Here is a 21,511-nt window from a genome sequence, read left to right as displayed (position 1 = left end):
TGCCAAACAATTCATGATGAAAAAATGTAAGTGCGATGTAGTTCTCTTGCATCATTTGTGGTTATTGTTAGCAATTTCCAGTAGACTCTATGTCTCACCTCTACTGAGCTATTTTCAAGTGACTGAATAGCTATCCCTAAAGAAGGAACTAGATTAGCTCTTTTTAAGTCTACACTTTTAGAAAAATCTTTATTCCCATAAAAACTACCATTTAAAGAACATGTTCAACTTAAGGACGTGAAATACAGAGAGAGCAGTGTAACACTGTTGGGGCACAGTTCTTGATTCCAAACAGTAGGAAGCTTAAAAATCTGACTGTGTGAGTTGTCTTAATAGTAATGTGAAAGTTTACAACTTCTCATCTTTGAATTAAAACTGCCATGAGAGACTAGAGATATTTTAACAGCAAGATCATGTGTCATGTCTTACAAAATTATATTAAAGCTGAGGTACTGATGAACATCAGTAATTTCGAAGCAAGATGTTATGCTGCCTTTAAAGACATAGTCTTGAAATAGGAGCCTAAACTGTTATTATAAACTGTTTTTGCCACACATCTATTTACAGAAGATAAAACAAAGCATAACTTTGAACAATTGATATTGTAGAGACATTTGAAAGTAGATCTGCACAAGAGCTCTCCTCATAGTTGTCATGCTGATTCTATTTCACCTCTCTAAGCTAATTTGAAACAATTTACATGTTAAATTTCACATTAAAAAAAAGTTCTAAATTTTACATCCTTGATAATTTTAATACAAGAAATTTTACAGTTACGAACTCCTAAGGCTCTGTATTACCAAGTATATTTAAAGTTAACATTTGATGAGATCCAAAAAGGATTTTTTTACTGCAATTTTTGTTCTGTACCCAAAATACTACTATTTCAGAAGTCTTGAGCATTTTTCTGCTTTTCACAATTGCCCACAAGATGGTGCAGCTCAACTATGATGGGTGTACAGATTTTGGAAGGGGGTGAGGCTGTATCTGTATTACATTTATTTACTAGCATGGCTTGTATCATGTTCCTCTCTCTATTTTAACAGCAGCAGCTCAGGCTGCATCTCCACAGAAAAACATTGAATGCAAGATGTAAGAATGACTCTGACAGTTGCAAATCCAGTGTCTGTAATGTTTCTCTCAAGAAACAAAAAAAGAAACTTTAAGAACTCAAAAGATTCAAGTTAGTTATACCAGAAAGATGACAGAAGATCCTCCTTGTAGTTGAGCTGTCTGGTTCTGTGGTGGAGAAGGATGATATGCAATGTATCTGAAGCTTAGCTTTAAATACATCATGAAGTCTTATAATTATTGGGGGTGCACTGGGCATCTTAACAAAAACCAAATTTACTTCAAGTACAGTCGTTAGGGAAACTGAGACAAGTTGCATAAAAATGAAAAAATATATTGTTCAATGTAGATTGAAAAATTCATCTCACAGAGCTATGAAGAACAAAATCAAATGAAGCCATTATACTGGCTCTGTACCTTCATTTAACAAGTTCATTCCATCCTGCTTCCCATCCTGTGAGTGACCTGGATCCAGAGAGGACTGAGAAAGACTAACTTCAGCTGAAAGTTGGTCCAGACTTTGAAAACTTTTCCTACAAAGCAAGTAGTATTTAATTGTAGCACATTTAAAGATCTAACTAGGTCTCTTCAATTCTCCTTAAAAAGTTAACATAATTTTTTGTTTGTTTCCTAAAACACTGATTTTCCCTAAAGCAAATATTCCACATGGCCCTCCCCCTTTTTAAAAAATTAACCCAAAGGAAGGAAATTTTTATGGTAAGCAAGAGAAACTGATTGTTCCTCCCAGCTGACACTTGTACAATGTAACAGGTACTTCCAATAGGATCCATTTCAAAGTATGCTAAAGGTATAATTTTGTGTTTCCCTGTTACTCTAAAGGCAAATCAAAAGAAATATTCAACTTACTCATCCCACTGTTGATTGTGCTTTCTATAGAGCAGAGTGTCCAAGGCAACGGCATTGACATCCAGAGCACCTGGGGAAGGCCACTGATTGGTGAGGTGAGTAGTTAGTTCTTGTCTTGATCTCAAGTCATTATTCTTTAACACAGTCCTGTAAATATAAACAGCAGTAAATCTCAGTCTATTAAATGCAATTCCTTAAGGTACAGAAAGAAAAACAGAACTCATAGTCCTGACCAAGTTGATGTTATACACAGAGTGACCAACAGAGAGCAGTTTTCTTAAAGCATCTTAAACTGTTCATTTTTGTTAGGGGAAGCTACTTAGAAACCTATTGAGAAGTTGAAATTCAAATCATTCTGCAAAAGTAATTAAAAAGCTCCTGCATTCTAAAGATTCTGCCAGCATGACCATAATCAACAGTCCAAATATTTTGCAAACCAGCTATGGGAATGTGATGTCCTTCCTCTGCCAGTGTTTTGTTTGGGTTTTTTGGTTTGTTTGTTTGGTGCTTTTTTTTCCTGTTTGGTTGGTTGGTTTGTTTTGTTTTTCAGTCTGAACACCCCTTCCCCCCTGCCCACAATACTTTTGCAGAATGAACTAGAAACCAGATTTATTAACTCTATTATATGCTTCCAAGTAAAATATAACATATAGTTATCCTGTTTTCTACCACCTTACAGTTTCTAGTGATTTATATTTTTATATTACAGAAAATGTGTTAACTGGGAACCTTACACGTTCACATTAGTTTTGTCTCATATTCCCATGAAGCAGACCAATCTTCTAAAATTCTGGAAACAAGGAAGCTAATATGCCAATATTGGAAATCATCTGCCAGAAGTCATACAGAAATAAGGACAGTACATGGTTCTTCAGGGTCTAAGACAAGATGAGCTTTTTCTAGTAGTACAAGGCAAACTCCAATTACTCTTACACTGTTGTACAAAACACAAGTTCTAAAACCACAGTATTTCTTGTTAACTCATAAATCCTCCCACCCATGAAATACTAGGCAATAGTAAAATGCTGCTTCACAACAAGTTGGACTGTAGCCTGAAGTAAATAGTTATGTATCTCAATACTGAATATATGCAGGAGTTCAAAGCCATATGTCCTGTTGTTATCTGAAACGCCAAACTGCAGAGCAAATCAAATAACTATTCATGGTACACATGCATTTAAGTGAATTCAAAAAAACATTGTCAACAGGTCCAGTTTTAAAATGCAGTTTTCATTCTGGTGGTATCTGAACTGTTTAGACAAGAACCTCAGCAAGGGCATGTAACACCACTCAAAGAGCCAAAATTTCCCATGAAACAAGTTAAGACAATAGAGAGTTCAGGAAATAATTTTTCGTACCCGAGTTTGACAGAGGAGACTGATGCACAGCAATTTTGCAAGAGAAGGTGGTGAAGCACCAGAGTGAACAAAACTATTTTCAAGAAACTTTTCTCAAGATAACAAAGTCCCCAAGCATTTATGCAATCAACTTTTTTTCCCTGGCATCTCCCCCTCCCCCTCCTGCCTAAGGGGTTTATAGGAATAACGACTTTGATACTCTTTGGAATGCCACTTTGATAACCAAAAGCTCTCCATCATTTAAAATACCTTGTATGGTATTCACTTCCCCATGTAATTCTCCTAATCTCATGGGGTACATCGAGCATTAAACAGGTCTGTTAAAGCCTTGCTGATTTGAGGAAACTGAAAGAGCCACTTAGCAAGTTCTTATGAGATAAGCCAATTACACCACATCACCTCCTTATTCAGAGAAGACTCCTTGTGTGCTTTCACGGAAGTTCCCTTACAGGATCCAGTAACTATGCACACAGTAACTAAATGCAAATTCCTAAACGTATAACACGTGTAAATTCCCATTTCAACAACCCCTGTGTGTTATCACCACACAACTCAGCAGCAGTGTAAATTGTTATTAAATAAATATGCTGAGCAAAGATTACAAAACCACACAGCTACAGACAAGTTGCTAATAGTGGAATTTTTGCATTTTATGTAGGTTTCTCTACGGAAGCTTTTTCCACAAATCTTTATGCTATAATAACCTGAAGTTTCTGTGTGAACAAAGAAATTCTGAAACAAAGCCTAGCCAAACTGCTGCAGGGATTTTAGCATCATACCATTTCAAGACAGTTCCAGCAGATAATACTCAAACCACTCCACCGTGCTCAGGAAGAAAAACAGGCATCAAGTAGGATACAGAAGTAACTACCACCTTTATATATTCTTTTAACATATAAAATCAATCCCAGCACAGCATTCAGTGTATATAAAACAGTAGTATAGACAATAGGAAGTTAGACACAGTATTCACAGCAGGTCATGGTAGTGGTCACCTCTTTTTTTCAGCCTTGTAGATTATTCAGCTGTTTGTTCTCTTGCAGCCATTAGCCATTTTAAAAGTAACATGAGATTCCACTGCAGCAAAGACTTCATAAAGTCAATGCCTGCAAACTGCAGTTCTCTCAGGATAAACAAAGGCAGTTACACATATTAACCAGACTTATTTCAAGAGTCGAGGTATTAAATTGAACAGAATCATAGAGTCATTTAGGTTGGAAAAAACCCTTAAAATCTTCAAGTCCAACCATTAACCTAAAGCACTGCCAGCCTCACCAGCTGTGTCCCTAAGCACTACATCTACACAGCATACACCATCCTCAAACTCTTAATCACTATGAGGCAAAAATGATCTTGCTACAAATATACAAGAATGGGGGGGTGGGGAAACTGAGACAAAAGCATTTACTATAGAAATGAATTAAAAATGAAGGAAATATTATCAAGTTTTAATGAAAAAAGCACACAGACTCCAAAACACACTGTGAAAAAATGCTGCACAGGATTACTGAGTGCTGTCCTGTTTTTGGTCAGATGAGAAGAGCTCTTTCTAGAAGTTAAGAGCACTCAAAGTAATTTATTTCATCCAAGGCAGATTACATCTTTCCAGTCACTCTAATCTTGTTCCTCAGAATGCAAACAACTGGTCAAGCTAGCTGCAACACTGCTGGGTTTTAAGTAGAACTTTCCTTAATGATCACATGGAGAGCAATGAAGATGATGAGCTTTCCTCTATATATTTACTGTCAGGCTGTTTAATCAAAAAGAAGCTGACTATTAAAACTTATTCACTGCTAGCATAGCAAAATAAGTTTGGCATATAAAAATTTTCAGAGGAAAAATCAGAAAACAGTCTTAAAAGAACAAAAATTAAAAATGAAGAACTGGTGCAATTGGCAAATAGAGAATTTGTGAGATTTACAAGTTTCACAAAATACTCAAGCATAGAACATAACATTAATATTTTCCATTATTTACACACACACAAAAAAATAACTACTTAACTCCTTGGGCCTTGACTGGGAAATATTTCAGAAGTGTAACCAAAAGTTCACATAAAAATAATATATAAGCTTCTCTATAAAATGCTGGTCTGTAGTAAAACGTACTGAACTTGAATGGCTCCTGTACGAACAGGTTTTATTCTATTGCTCCTACTTGCAAGAATGAACTGCTGGGATGAAACACCAACTGAAAACCAGAATGACCTAACGCCTGTAGACCAATACTTAAAGCCTGTATTTTATGACGAATACCACCTCATAACCTACAAGATTATCTTATATGGAAAAAATCCATAATGCATAATAAGAATAACATTGAAGATCACAAGTATGCAGTTGTATTTTAAAATAAAATCAATATTGTTCTGTTGGTTTTGTAGCTGTGATGATTTAAGGATGATGCAAAATAAGATTTGTAGACAATATGTTAAGCCATTTAAGACAGGAGTAAAAGAAAGGATATTCCAAAAAGGGAAGACAAAAAGTGAGTGAGTACTAGAGGAAGAAGTTAAAAAAGGAAAGAAATACAATCAAGTTTGCAAACAAGCAAGTGAGCATATACAACAAGCTGTTAATTCCTCTTCAGACTGGAAACAGAAAATTTTAATAGCTAAAAAGAAGATAAAAACAATAGCTTCTAAATGTAATAATCTCAGGAAGCTAGTTGGTACATGGAGAATAAAACGGATATTAATAAGAGATTGTATTATTATTTTTTGAATGGAAGAAAGGCAGCATGTGAGATATGGCTGAGTACCCTGGAATAACTTGGTGAGGCTGCAGAATGCAGGAAGTTTTGTGTAGAGTAGGAAGAATATGTAAGAATTTATTCTAAGAGCAGGGGAGTTAAACTGATTTGTGGTACCTCACCTAATTTAAGCAAAAAAATAAAAAATTGTTCTTGGTTGTGTGAAAGCCTGTGAATTTTTCCCCTCCATCTACTAATTGGTATCTTCTCTACCTACAATCATTTCCAGCTGTTTATAATCCTGTAGGCAAAAAGCAGCAGAAGCTCTTTTTTGTGATCTGCAGAAAGAGTACATTTGTTTTTCTCCTGCTCGCCACATTTGTGCCCTGAGCAGTCCTCACCCGAACAAATGTTTTTGTAAGATAAGTCCATAAAGTATTTAAAGTTCTGAAAAACATTACAAAAATCAAGCAACACTGAAAGGGTGGCAGGCAGAGAAAGAGCACTTCTAATTCCTTTGCAAGTAATTGCTGAAATACTATTTGCATCCTGAAGAGTGGTGAGGCAAACCCAGTGAAATGCTTTTTGGGATTTATTACAGGAAAGAGGCATTGGTGATGCTGGAGAAAGAACATATTTTCAAAAAATTCCTTTAAAAATTAAATATCCTTTGTGTTACTTTACAGCATAGATTTTTTTCCATAGTGCACATATATAAGAGAAGAATAATACAGTCTCACAGTGTTAGGCCAGGATACTCTGCTTAAGTTATGACACTTAAATTGTGGTGGGGTTTTTTAATGTCTAAAAAAACCTCCATACAAATTCAAAATACTACTGCAACTAATAACATGAAAAGCAGAAAAAGAAATTAGAACATAATATTGATACTAGAATACATAATTAAAAGCTAACAAATATTTGGCTTACATAAGGAACTGCTTTTTAAATTAAGTTCCTCTCAGAAAACAAAAAAATCAATAAAAACATCCTGCTAATGAATTTCTGATTCTTACAAAATAAAACTGATGATTCATTAGTCAAAACTAACATACACTCAAATTTGAAGTGTCTGATTTAAGTGCAGATACATACACTCCCCTCCAGGCCTGTAAATTTACTTACTTTTATTCAAGAATAACAGCAACAACAGCAGAGTATTAACATCAGCTTTACAGCTATTCCCAGAAACTTCTCTGCATGCTTCTGACTTTCTGTGCTGTGAGTATTTAAGAAGTAGGAAAAAGAGAGATTGGTGATGCCTAGTATTCTCCACAAGTATTCACTGGCCCTGTGTTTGCCAGGTACTCTCCAGAATATTCACTTGCTGATTCCCTCAACTTTTATTAATTTGAGATGTTTAATTATTGATTAGAGATTATTTACTAAGCACAAGGAGAATATCACTATGTATAGTACACATAATAATAAAATACAATTGCAATTGCTTATTCTCATCCCTACTCCACAATATGCTGCCCTTTCGGTTATTTTGCTACCATCGTGTAGGAGCCTGAATCAATCATGAAAATGGATCATCAATAGTCACCTGTTTTAAAAATAAGCTTTTTTTTTAAAAAAAAAGATTAATTCACAAGGTAATCTCACAAACAGTTCTGTTTGCACTAGCATCACTTTTGGCAGCTCAGCTACTTTTCAAAGGATAAGAAATCTCTCCTTTGAATTAACACATCTAAGACTTCTGCATCTTTAAAGTGTGACTTGACTTGATTATTCATTCAAAGTGGGAAACGGGGACAAAAACTGGGGACCTGTACGTGGGGTTTCTGCATGAAAGCCAGAAATGACATATAAAAAGATTATTATCTGTGGTCACTTACTACACTGTAACTATATCACCTCTGAAATTCTAAAAACAAATCAGTAAATACATTTTAATAATGAGTTTAGTCCAAGCAAATATAGAAAAAACTTATCTTAGCAGCCACATACAATTTCTGGTCTAATTTCAGCTAGATTGGATTTTTCCACCTTCCCCCTGGATCAAATCCATATTCATTCTGTTAGAATCCTATTCTGAAATGCCCCTTTACACATATTTTTGTTTAATAAACAAAGTCAGTTTTGTTTCCAATTATACCTATGAAAAACCAGTAATTTCTTACCTGCAAGTTTAATTTCTCCAAATCCAGAAAATGCCAGTCCAGTTGGCAATTTGCCCTCCTACCAGCAGATGAAGACAGGAAATAAACCAAACAGACAAATTCCCTAAGAAAGGGAATTATATCAGATGAGTGTTCCAGTTCAAGAACTACCTGAGTAGTGAAAAGTAAAAGTGAAAATAAAAGCTTAAAAAAAAAACCAATGAAAACATTTTAATAAGAAAGAACAAGCTTAAAAAACTTTATTTAGGACAGGAAATATGGAATGCAAACTCAAATTGATAGCATACATGAACGTAACTAAAATCTGTAAGAGCAACTCTAAAATAAAAGGGAACTATCAAATCATCAGTACTGTAGCGAGACAATGAGCTGTCTGGACTGGTATGTCATTGGACTTTGAGAAATTAGATCAGCAGGTACGAAAATGTGTTACTTACCAGTAGACTTTGATGCTGCAATATATCACCTCTCTCAGGTTTGTGACCTGTGCATAGACACAGTATTCCCCAAATTAGAGGCCAGAGCAGTTAGATCCTGGCAGACTTTCTAATAGCAGCTGCTGCAGTGAAAAAAAATCCAGGTACATCCCACAACACCACATATTCTTTTCTGACTGGCCAACAGATCTCCTTCTGTCACAGCAATGGTATAAGTTGTGCCACAGTAGAGATGCCCTTGAAGCTTGCTCAGCAATCTTTTTGTTCTCCTTTATTTTTTCCTAGTGATCTCGAAATATATCCTCCATCAAAAAAAATCACTGTCATGAATTTTATGCAGTCTTTGATCTCCTTCACCTTTGGAGTAACTTGGATAAGCTTACACTGGCAGAAACACCTTATGCTGGAGATTTCATTTCAAAATACACATTCAGAATGGATCAAAACACACTACAGTGTGTTACCTCTGTGTGCTCATTAAAATACTATTACAGTGCATGACAAACACTTTTCATGTCCTTGGAAAAATAACCAGGCCTGATTCTTCTGGAAGAGAATAGGCACAACACAACCAGTTTCTTCCTATAGCAGGTCTTGACTGAAACCAAGAAAAATACTGAACTTAACTGGCAACCAAACTATTAAAAAAGAGCAGCTTTTAATTCAGTTCTTCAATTATCAGATCCTTGCTGCTGAAAAATGGAGGACAGATCATCAAATCTGCCTTTAGTTCATATCCTCTCCAACACAGCTTGTCATTCAAGAGTTTGTTTTTTTCCCATGTCAGTCATGTAATTACATTGAGAGCAGCAAGCCATGAGTAAACAAAGTTCTTCCTGGTAGGTGAATTAGAACTAAAAGTAAGGCAGAGCTTCAAAGTTTAAGGCAGTTGCAGAATGAAAAAAATGCAGGACAAAATTTTGATTGAAGAGGAGAGGGGGAGAAAAAAACACCTCAAACAAAAAAACACACATAGAAAATAAACAGAGAAACAGAAAAACAGGAGGCAAACAAAAATCTTTCCCAAGTGTAATTCCAGTTATAATTTGGACAAAACAATTGTGAAAATTTTATTATGTTAAGTGGTTGTATAAGAATATTTCAAATGACAAACAGAAAAAGGACCTAAATCTCAACCACTTGCTATCCAAATAGAAAAGCAGCTAATAAAAGATTCTCAAGAAATCAGTTTACACACTACATGGTATTTTCTTGGTTATAACTTCAGACATGTCACTTTTTCTATTTTAAGCCTTTCCATAAATAATTTAAATCATGTTTTATTTTAACAAGGCATTGCAGAAACCCAAGATACAAAGCTGTAGCCTTAAAAACTGGATTTCAAAGAAAAAAAACCACAAGTTGAATCCTAAATATACGATACCATTGTTAAAAAAACCCAAAACATTTACATGACTATTTGTGTACAGACACTGACCTGTAACTCACCTTTCTTTAGGTCAAACTATTTGCATTTTAGAGAAACTTTTAATTTTGTTTTGAAAGCATAAAATGGATTTTTCTATTCCTTTTTTCTGGATAAAAATTCTCAAAATGATTTATCTAAACCAATAAATATAGCCAAATGAAACTGAAATTTAGGATAATTTAAATATCAATTTGCTTTGTTTGAAGAAACTTAGGGAGATTGCTCCAGTGTATCAATGATAAAATAACATCTCTGCAATACAGAGCTAGCCTCTCCTCACAATTCTAACATGGCACTATTCTTCCATCCTTGAAAAAAAAAACCTGTTATATTTTTACTCTTTGTCATTTAAAGTCCACTTAGGATGGTATTGAAATCCACGCAACTTGCATTAAATGTATTAGAAGACTGTAAAAATAACTCTTCTAATTTGTGTGGTCAACTCTTCTAATGTATGTGTTAGCATTATCAAATACTAGCTTTTCATATTGGTATCTTCCAGAATATAGAAGCAAACCTACAGTAAATAAAAATGACGGTTAAAAAAAGGGAGCAATAAAAATTGGGACACTCAGAAGAAAGTGGTAATTTAAGTTTATTTATCTAAATGAGTAAAGCACAAATAGATCTAACTCAGTCTCTACTATTGTAGTCCAGGAGATTATGCATCGTGACTGACTCTACTTTTGTTGCCGACATTCTCTGTCTCCTCCATTTGCAGCAAACACTTTAATGAAATCAAAACCTGAGGTTCATCTGTTCTAGACATGAGGTAATTCCCTTTGTGTAATCACAAGAGGAAAACATTGATGTTTGTCGTATAGGTCCTTTAGCATTACTACGTCAAAGCAGGAATTATTTTTCTGTCACAGTTGAGGTAATATCAACAGAGGAAGAAACTCCATAATCCATACAATATGCTTCCCTAATGGAAATGCACTTCATTTGCAACTGCACAGCACTGAGGCCCTCAAAGGTGCAATACTTCTCATTATTTGAAAGGCCTTACTTCCCCCTGCGCCCACTTATAATTCTACATTGGATAAAAATTCTGAATTTGGAATGAAGTGCTAATGCCCAAGCAACTTAAAGCTTTCTTCCTTGCTACTTACATGGGATGCCTTTATCCACAGAAGTATAGCTAGGGGAGAAAAGATGGATGGATGCCACTATTAAAATAGATTTTAGCATTACACATTAAAGACTCAGATAAGGGAACACATTGCCATGCTAACATCATTAAGTATGCAAAATGGTTCAAGAACGAAAGTCCCTATGATTCTCTAATTCACTAAGGAAAAAAAAAATTAAAGAGAGCAGAGAGATTTCTTACAAAAATTAGTGGTTTTCACTTAGGAGTCAGCCAGCATCTTGCTGTGAATATACCAACACATCTTGTCCTTCAAGACATCAGTAACTTCAAAAGTTTTGAACTTTCTTAAAATTTAAGATGAATTTTAAAATAAACATTTTTAAACCACCTCTGTAAAAGTTCAGAATGAGATATTAAAATATGAGGGTTTAAAAATAAATCTCTCCCAATCCATTGCATCTTGCAGAATAAGTCCTTTTCTTCAGGCTGCCATCAAACCCCATGTAACCCTTCTGGATTCTAAGACTAGTGTGTCCTTCATCATGTTGGAGGCTTGACTGCAATTATTTTTAAATCTGCCTATTTGTTTGCTTTAAAAGGAAAGGATTAGCATTCTCAGATTTGACATTCTAGGAAAGAAATTCACCAAGAAGATTAAACATTAAATGATAATCTCCCAGTTCCTTTGGGTGAGAAAATAAAGCAGCTACAACAAATTGGATTTAATGTACTTATGCAGTTGAGGAATTCAGTCTTACAAGAAGACTACCTGAAAACCATGGTAAGTGCTAAAGAGGGAACATTACAAAGCCAGGCAACTCGTATTTAAAGTTTTACTTACAAGGAGACAAAACACCGGCTAAATTTCAAAGCCTTTGCTCTGACCCTTCTGCTTCTGCTTCCTTGGACAAACTTTTACCTGCTTTCTCCCTGACAGCACCTACATCCTCTTGAACTTTGTGCCTTAAGACATTTACAAACAGAATCATGACAAAGCAAGGAGAAGTACAGATAACTATTTTCAGAAGCAAGTTTTTTAATCAAACGGGGCATGATCAATCTTGGGAAAGGAATTATCATTGCAATAAAGAATACACTGAATCTTCCTTCAAGTACTCAATACTAGTAGATCTGATGTTGTATGTGAAACAGACAAGCTTATTTTGCCTGGACTTTAACGTGCATGCATTTGCTCTGGCGTGCTGCTCTCACAGAACTATTGTGGCTATGTTCAAGTGCTCTGAGAATGAGCTCATGGACTTCCCCAAAAGGCAGGATGCATTAGCCTGAGCTCAATGCAGTGCAAACACAGGGAAAAAAAGGTGTGTGGGTAGAGCAGTCCAGCAGTCAATGTGTGGAAAAGAGTGAGGCATATGTGATAGGCTGTGTACAACTCAGGAGTGGAAAAATACACACATTTACTGTAATTAAAGTATGTCACTGAAAGTCTCTCAGGGTTGCAAATAAACTGTAATTTCCTGTCTTTACAGAGACATTTGTTATCCAGATAGGACCTGCAGTATTGCTGGATCTATCAGACAGCTATATTAAAACACTAAGAATGGAGTTACAAGCACTGTTTGGGCCTGAAAAGACCAACCAATTCTGAAGTAGCAGCCAAATTAAATCAATCTAGCTTTAAGATTTGCTAAAACATACCAAAAAATCTTAATTATACAGACAAGCTTAATACAATGTAAGACATGAGTGTCCCTACAATTTGAGTCTTATTTGTGCCATAACCAAAGACAGAATTCCAAACACAGAACCATTTTTTTGACTTTCCTTCCCTCCTCATGCCCCTCCACAAAACACCAGAACAAGACAGGGATATGTGAAGAAACAGTAGAAGGAGATAAAAAACAGAAGTATAAAGTATAGAACAGCCACCGAATTTAAGAAATAACTTTTAAATACATGTTATAAATGTTAAAACAATTAAAATACTTCACCAGCTGAGACAAAGGGCCTGCACCCTCTTACAGCAGCACACCAGCTTTAATACCTGAAAGATATCTTAGGAGGAAACCCATGTTGGTAAATTTTATGCATACTGTCATTTTAACAAAAACCACACCACAAGAGAAGTATTTTAAAGCATTTTAAGTTGAGGGTTTTTAACCTTTGTATACAGTGCTTGTCCTATTTCCATCACTTAATTTAAAAAGGTTTTTTTTGTTAAAGTGATTAGCTTTTAAAATATCAGTGAGTCACTCATGCAGGAGATGAGTCACTATTAAGGAAATTGATAGAATACATCAATATTTAGCATACAAAAATATAAATTTCAGATGCAGATCTGAACTTTAAAGTAACAAAAATCAGCAGTTTGTGCCTCAGATTAAGCCAAAAGAAAGACTAACAATCAACCTAAGGTGGAAAAAAAGCCAGTTTAAGCCAAGATGAAGAGTTTGAATACAAGGATGTGAGCAAACAGCTCCATATTTTGCCCAGTCACTTTTTTGGCTGAGCTATAATTATACCTTCAAGGCAGTGGTCTCGAAACTGGGGTGGTAAGGCAATCCTTTGAGGTACAGGAAAAAAAACACCTTTTTGTACTGTTAATAAATGAAAAAAAAAATTCAATTGTGTTTATTTCATCTTCATATAATCCTTTTCAATTTCTGCGTTTGTGTTTGTTTTATAATGCACATAGTATAGTAGTACATATACTTTTATAAATAAATAAATATTAGGGGGATGTGCTTAGAATTTTTTTACTGATGGGGTACACAATCAAATGTCTCACTGCTCCAAAACATATTCAATCCTTTGAAGGATCTTACAGGAGGAAGAAATGGATGCCTCTGTGAGTTTGGAATGCTCCAGGATAAAGTTCCTTGAGGACTGAGGATCTCTCTCCTCCATCACTGCTTGAACATTATGAAATTCAAACTGTTTTCTTCAGTTAGACACTCCATGGATCACTGGCTTCTCCTGGCTCTCCTCCTGCGAGCCATTATTTTTAAGCACTTAAGAGCTGTTAATTTTAAGAGCTTTAAGGCCTTAAGCACTGCCCCACCCACACTGTACAAATATAATTTCTATAGAAAAGTGGAGCCAAAAGCCCTGTTCTCTAACGTTCAACTACAACCATGTCCCAGTGACAGAAAACACTTCTGAAGAAAGCAGATGAAAGCCAGAATATGCCTCATTATTATTACACATGACATATATCACTGGGCAACCACTTCATCTGGAAATACTGAAAGTGTGGTAGAAAGGAAAGCTGTCTTAGAATAGAATAGCTGTGTTGTTGTTTTTTTTAACAGAATAGAACCACTTGGAAGGGACTTAAACCAATCATCTAGTCCAACTGCCTGACCAATTCAGGGCTGGCCAAGTTAAAACATGTTGTTAAGGGCGTTGTCCAAATGCCTCTTTAAAACTGACAGACCCAGGGCATTGACCACTAGAAAGCCTGTTCCAATGTTTGACCACCTTCTTGGTACAGAAGTGTTTCCTAACATCTAGTCAGAGCCTTCTTCTTGATGAGCTGTACGTTAGTTTAAACATGTCTGACTGATGATTAGGTGGCCTTATGGAGTTTCACTTTTCTAACTTGATTTGCCATCATGAATCTCCAGCAAAGTGAGACATCCAGTCGCCAGAAGGGTGGGCATATTACTAAGTAATCCAATTGAAACAAAAACATGTTATTCTCTCATGAATAACTAAGTGGGCAAATTTTCAGCTTCAGTATTTTCCAGATACTGATATTAATGAGATCCACAAAATAGCTTTTAACTAAATTGAAAACTGTTGTTCATTGTTGTTTAGGTACTCAAGCATGTGAGACAAAGTTAAGAATACTGAAAACTGTAGAACATTAAGTTTTGCACAGCTGCTGTAAAACAAAAATTATTTCCACATTTCTCCAATCTCCATATTTATTCCACGCTTTATAGCAAACTGCTTTATTAAATGTGAAGATGAAAAAGTTTCTCTGTAGGTAATTCAATTTGTAACCTGAAGGCCTTCCCTGATAGCTGCTGTTACCTGGTTTCCAAGTCAGCAACAGTAACAACCTAGACTGCCAACCTATACTGCCAGATCTCTATTCCCCACTCCATTTTTTTTTTTTTTTTTTTTGGGGGGGGGCATGTGGTAGGCAAACCTAGACCTAGATTCAGATTCTGCCCAAATGCACTGAAAATATATACAAAACATATACTTGCATACCTCTGAAATATCATTTTTGAAACGTCAACAAATACCTAACACAAATTGAAGCAGTAAAACATGCTACTTTAACACCAATAGCCAGTGGAATAGAAAAGCCATTAAAAATAAAATATAGAATGTTTATTTATAATAGTTTCCATTACACAGCAAATGATCCTAAATCAGATCTCAAAGTGTTTTACAAACAGTAATGTAATATATGCCTTAGTCCAAGTTATAATCCCAAACTTGCTCTTAGCTGCTGGTAAAGAATTAAAAACATTGCAGTATACATACACTACTTCAAAATGCTACTAATGGTAGGGGAGTAAAACATTAAGATTTGGAATTACATTAACACCATTCTAAAACAGCTGGATCATTAAAAGCAATTGGCCAAAATGCATGCCTCATTACAGACACATTAGTGGTACAATATAGTTTGCTGCCAGTTCAGAATAAAAAAAAATAATTAAAAATAGAAAGAAAAAAAAAAAAGTAGGAAAGAATGATTAAAAGATGTCAATTATTACTGGTATTCACCATCAGAAACCTCCTAGGAATATTTCTTCCCTTGCCTTTTCCCAGTAAGGAACTATGAGTTTCTAACACACTTTAAAAAGAGTTCATTTGACAGGCCCACTACACTCACAGCAATAACAATGCTAAAATTATACTCCTCTCTCAAAATCTCTAGTGTAGTTTGGGCTTCTGACTGCAGTGGCTCATAAACAGCTATACAAGAACACGCTGGCAAGATACAACATAAACTGCTCCACAATTTCTGCCTTCACATACGAGCAAACAAAATCAAACCACTAAGACAGATCTTTAGAAGAGTTTGATTCCATATAGCTTAGAGAAAAATTAACAGCAGGTCTGAACATTCAAAATTTCCAAGTATAACAGTGGGTTTAAATAAGCTCACACCTCTCTCCCACCTCCTCCCAAAATAATCAGAAAGGACAAAGAAGTGTGACATGAATCATTAGCTACATCACTAAGTTCAAAACGAACTCAAGAACAGGTCTCTCTCAAAAGCTTACAAGCTACCAGAAAAAAAATAATTACTCAGAAAAACATTTTTTTTCCCTTCATCAACTCTGAAGTGGATATAAATAAAATGCAAATGCTGTCTTCCTGAGGATTTTCATAAAATCCATGTCAAGCCCTGGCAATAAAATGATCTACCACAAGGTGGAGAGGGGAAGTGGGGGAGGGGGGAGAGGGGGAGGAAAGCACTTTGTTTACAAGGTAGAAATACTTTTTACTGCATAGAAAATATCTTTCCAGGAGGTGGTGTCTCTGTGAGACATTAAGCAGAGGCAAACAAAATACCCCAAAGCCATTGTTACATTTTCTTCACCCTGGATTGCTTCAAAGGCTACATATTACTTCCATTTTACTTCAGGGCCAGACACATGCAAATTACTCCAGTAATAAGGTAAAAGAGCTTATCTTGTAATCACTATGAACATAGCAGAACACACAATTACTGCAGTCGCATATTATAGCAGTCTTGTGGCAATTTATCACGACACAGCGAGTCTTCTATCTCTCTGGGTCTTTTAACACCACCAAGGAGTGTCTCTGCAAAAGGACAGTACCTTTCTACCCAACAGACAAGTCTGGGAGGATAAACTATGTAAGGATCGTAAGATATTAAAATATTTACCGTATTAGTAGTCATATATGTTACTAAAAATGAAGACTTTCCCTGTTGTTTTAATATTTTGCCTTGCATTGAAGAAAGGGTGGCTAGCAAAATGTTTCATCAGATTGAATATTTTTAGCACTACCATATGAACATTGACTGTGTCTGAGCCCCACATAAGTAAAATAGAATGTATAACAATAAATATTTTTTCATCCTCTCCTGCCTAACATTTTAAAAAGAGTGTTCAAAAGGAAGTTGTTTCAAATATCTTTTTTCTAAAGGGTAGCCTTAAAGCTGGAAATAATCATAGAATGGTTTGGGTTAGAAGGGGCCTTAAAGATCATCTAGTTCCAACACCCCTGCCATGGGCAGGGACACCTCCCACTAAACCAGGTTGCTCAAAGCCCCAGCCAACCTGGCCTTTAAAACCCCAGAGAGGGGCAGCCGCAACTTCCCCTGGCAACCTGTTCCAGGGTCTCACCACCCTCACAGTAAAGAATTTCTTCCTAATGTCTAACGTAAATCTACCCTCTTCCAGCTTAAAACTATTACCCCTTGTCCTTCCTCTAGACACGCTTGTAGAAAGTCCCTCCACAGCTTTCCTGTAAGTCCCTTCAGGTACTGGAGGGCCACTATAAAGCCTCCCCAGAGCCTTCTCTTCTCCAGGCTGAACAGCCCCAACTGTCTCAGTCTGTTTTCATAGGATTATCTTTGTGGCCCTCGCTGCAAGAGCTCCATGTCCTCCTTTTAGGGGCTCTGGAACTGGACACAGTACTCCAGGTGTTGGGACTGTGCCCCTTAACGAATAGAGAAACACCTCTCAGAGATAAACTGCTTAAAAGAGAACCCACACTGAAGACTATGAGACTGACCAAGGACATTGTTCAAGGGCAAACAAGCTCCTTGTTTGACAGACTCCAGGGTGGGAAAGCAGTAGCATTGTAGCAAGCTGCTCCTGCCCTCAGTGGATTGCTGCTTACGCTTTGCTGATTGGTCAGGCATCATGCCAAATCAATAGGATCAGAAGCACACCGATAGGGAACTGAGGTTCTCCCTCCAACTAAGAATAAAAGACTCCCACGGCTCACCTGCTTGCTGCTCGCTTGCCCTGTGTCTGCAGATTGTTGGTGGAGCCCAAGGGACAAAGGAGAAGAGATACTGCTTGAGCTACAGACAGTGGGCAGAGATCAAAAACCCAAAAGTGGGGTCCTTCCCTGTGACTCAGCACCGGGTGGCTCGGTCGCCAGCCAAGATCTCTTGAGCTGAACACTCCGCTACAACCATAGGACTAGGATGTTTGGTTAGCTCAGGTCCTGTCAGGGTCTATCACTTTAAAGGAGCTGCAAAAGGGAAAGCTGCTGAAGAATATCAAAGCCCTGCTGCTGCGAGCACACTGCCCTCTCGCATCTATGGCCAGTGCATCGGGACGTCTCCGTGTGGACACTGCTCACGATCTGAAGTGGCACTGTCAGGACTGGGGCTGCACAAGCAAAATAATACCTGCTATTTTCCTCCTTTAATTCCTTTTAATTTTTATATTCTCCTGGTACATGTTCTTCACTCTGCACACACAACGTCAACCCCGTAGAGGGGGAAACCACGCCAGGCTTATAAATCTTTCTTCTCTATCCAGTAGCTTTAACCTTCTGTCTGTGCACTATCTATCCGGGTAACACTTCCTGTAGGAGTGTGTTGGTAAAACAAGAACACCATACTGCTCTTTCCCCTGACTTACCCCAGTTACATTCCTCAAGCCCATTCTCTCTTTGTACCCTTGTTAGCCGTTAATAAACCCTTAATTAGTAAACCTTAATTTTGGCCATTGAGTGAGGTGATTTTAAAGAGCTACACCCGTGGGAACTCCCAATATAGTACCTCTGGCCCCAAGCCAGCGGCAGACCCATGTAAACCTTGGTCCAATTGCTTTGCTAACTCTCGCAGGAGGCTGCCCATAATGAGTAAAGCTGGTGTCAGAACCTGACTTACACCACCACAATCTCCCAGGTGAGAGCTCATGAGAGTGGAGAAGAGGGAAGAATCACCTCCCTTCATCTGCTGGCCACACTTCTTTTGATGCAGCCCAGGATATGGTGGGCTTTCTGGGCTGCAAGTGCACACTGATGGCTCATGCTGAGCTTCTCATCAACCAACATCCCCAAGTCCTTCTCCTCCGGACGGCTCTCAATCCATTCTCCACTGAGCCTGTATTTACACTTGGGATTACCCTGACCCGCGTTCAGGACCTTGCACTTCACATTGTTGAACTTCAGGAGGCTGGCATGTGTTGAAGACACATTAATAATAAATACATAATGCCTCTTATTAACTCAGCTGATTGAATAGAGAGATGTAACAAACTGAACTAAGCCTGTCAAGGACACAGCAAATTAGTGATTGACAGGACTTGAGTGGGAAACCAGCAACATTGTTGCAGGACAGCTGACCAATTGCCCTCAGCAGATTGGTCGGCACATATGCTAACGTAGGATCAGAAAACAGATACCAATCAGGGACTCAGGTTCAACCTCAACGGAAGTTTAAGCTGCTGGCTGCTCACGGTGGGAGGGGCGTGCTTGCTGAATCACCAGAGAAGCAGAAGACGACGAGAGCTACACAGATGGCGCAGAAGCAGCCGGAAGAACCCCAGAAGTGCGGCTCTTCCCCGAGATCTGGCAATCAGCGGCTCAGTTGTTGGCCAGAATCTCTCAATGGGAAAATAAATCACTACTGAGCTATCACTTAAACGACCCAACAGGGACAAAGGCAGTAGTTAGCGCAGAGCTGCCAGTCCCGCGTCCTACTCGGTAAAAGAGCTGATAACGTGGCCGCTGAAGACAAAGCAGCGGAGCTGGGCAGGAGGGATGGGCGGAAAAACCCGGAAACGCGACTCACCCCGAGGTCCAGCAATTAGCAGCTTGGTCACTAGCTAGAACCTCCAAGGGGGTAAATCACAACTGAGCTGTGACCGCAAAATGACCCAACAGGAATGGAGATTTGCGGGAGAGTCACCGCAGCTCAGCACAAATGCCTCAACCTGCCAAACGTTGAATTGTAAGCGTGATTACTCCTCGGTTCTCTCACTTGCCTTTCTGCGATTTCTCAACTCGGGAAGATCTAACTGGCCCTCTCACACGCACGCAAAGCGGCTACCCAACCGGGATCAGCAACAGGCACAATACTCACTGCCCCTCTATCTGGTTCTGTAATACTCTGTCTTGGAGTTCTCACCTTTTTGGTTAACACCTCCAACTGGGAGCATGTTGAATTCAAATGAGACACCTGTATTTTTTTCATTCCTCAATTTCACTCAATCCCTTAAAATTTGTTAATCTAAATTTATCCTGAGTATCCTTGTGCAGCCCTGACCTTTTAAATAAACCATGGTTCCATTCGTTAAAGCAGATCACGGTTTTACGTTTTAATTTCGGTACAGGGGGTAATTAGTGGAGCTGTAACACTTAGATACCCAGCACATCCACTCTGGCCCCAGTTTGGGGTGGACCCACATAAACCATTTGGTAATTTGTCTGGATCACCTGAATGGGAAGCTGGTCACTGTGATCCAGACTGGTGTCAGAAGCATCCTGGTTGTCAGGGAGGGCATGTCCTATAAGGTTGGCACCATCTCCCGCAGCATGTGACCCACTCAGATCGGCTCAAGCTTTCAGGCAGCTCAGGCCATTTTTTATTTTTTTTTTCCCTTTAAAAACGTTACAGCTTGGGCCAAGCTCTCAATTCTGTAAAGGTCTCTCTGGATGGCCTCCCTTCCCTCCAACCTGTCAACCACACCACACAGCTTGGTGTTGTAAGTAAACTTCCTAAGGGTGCACTCAATCCCACTGTCCATATAATCATAAAGAATATGTTATAAAAATGTCTTAAAATTTAAGCAAGTTTACTGTAAACTATTTAAGATCTAAGATAAAAAACAACAATCAAACAAAAACCTCAGAATTATTCTCTCACACTACTTGCAGTTTTCAGGAGTCATTTCTAAATATAAGGCTTGACAGAAAAAAAAGGTAAAATACATTGATTCCTTTAAGAAGTCTGTCTCATGTCCACAGGACCACAAGTTATTTGTATTTTATAGTTAAATAAGTTCAATAAATTAAGTAATACTGCTCAAATGTTTCTCCATTATACAAACTTACAACTGGTCTTGCAGTTCCACAACTATATATTCCAACTGTTCCTTCTCCATTTTATGGGCTAGATCCATATCTTCAATTCTTTGTAACAGTAGTTTATTCTGTGAGACAGATTCAGACAGCTGGTTTTCTCTGAGTTGTACCAATTCTTCAAGGTAACCCTGGAAATACAAATGTTGGAAAGTCTGAAAGAACATACTATGAAAAAACTTCATTATGTACATTCACATTTTTCTAGTTTAAGTTGTTACAGTTCTACTTTGGTTTCACTGCAGAATTTCTATTTTTAAGCAAATTAGTAAATTGATTTAAGATCAGTATGATGTTTCCTAATAGGTACCATGAAAACCATATACTTATTTATATTCCTGCAGAGGAATAGAATAATGGATGAAACAATGAGACAGGAATGCTACCAGCATGAAACACTAATCTATGCATTGAAAACAACATAGAACAGCCACTAC

The 21,511-nt window shown here is 37.5% G+C and overlaps 1 protein-coding gene across 1 annotated transcript in view; it reads right to left on the bottom strand.

The window, feature by feature from the left end:
• The window catches only part of RUNDC3B (RUN domain containing 3B), a 51,316-nt gene that overhangs the window by 3,373 nt on the left and 26,432 nt on the right, over nt 1-21,511 (bottom strand). Inside the window, exons 8-10 of the mRNA XM_051612563.1 lie at nt 21,048-21,205; nt 1,939-2,085; nt 1,489-1,604 (exon numbers count right to left, since the gene is read on the bottom strand). Of these exons, the coding sequence (XP_051468523.1) occupies nt 1,489-1,604; nt 1,939-2,085; nt 21,048-21,205 (421 nt within the window). The remainder of the gene's footprint in view (nt 1-1,488; nt 1,605-1,938; nt 2,086-21,047; nt 21,206-21,511) is intronic.

Source organism: Apus apus, chromosome 2 (genome assembly GCF_020740795.1).
Source record: "Apus apus isolate bApuApu2 chromosome 2, bApuApu2.pri.cur, whole genome shotgun sequence".
Classification (NCBI taxonomy): domain Eukaryota; kingdom Metazoa; phylum Chordata; class Aves; order Apodiformes; family Apodidae; genus Apus; species Apus apus.
This window is presented reverse-complemented; position numbering and strand designations above follow the sequence as displayed.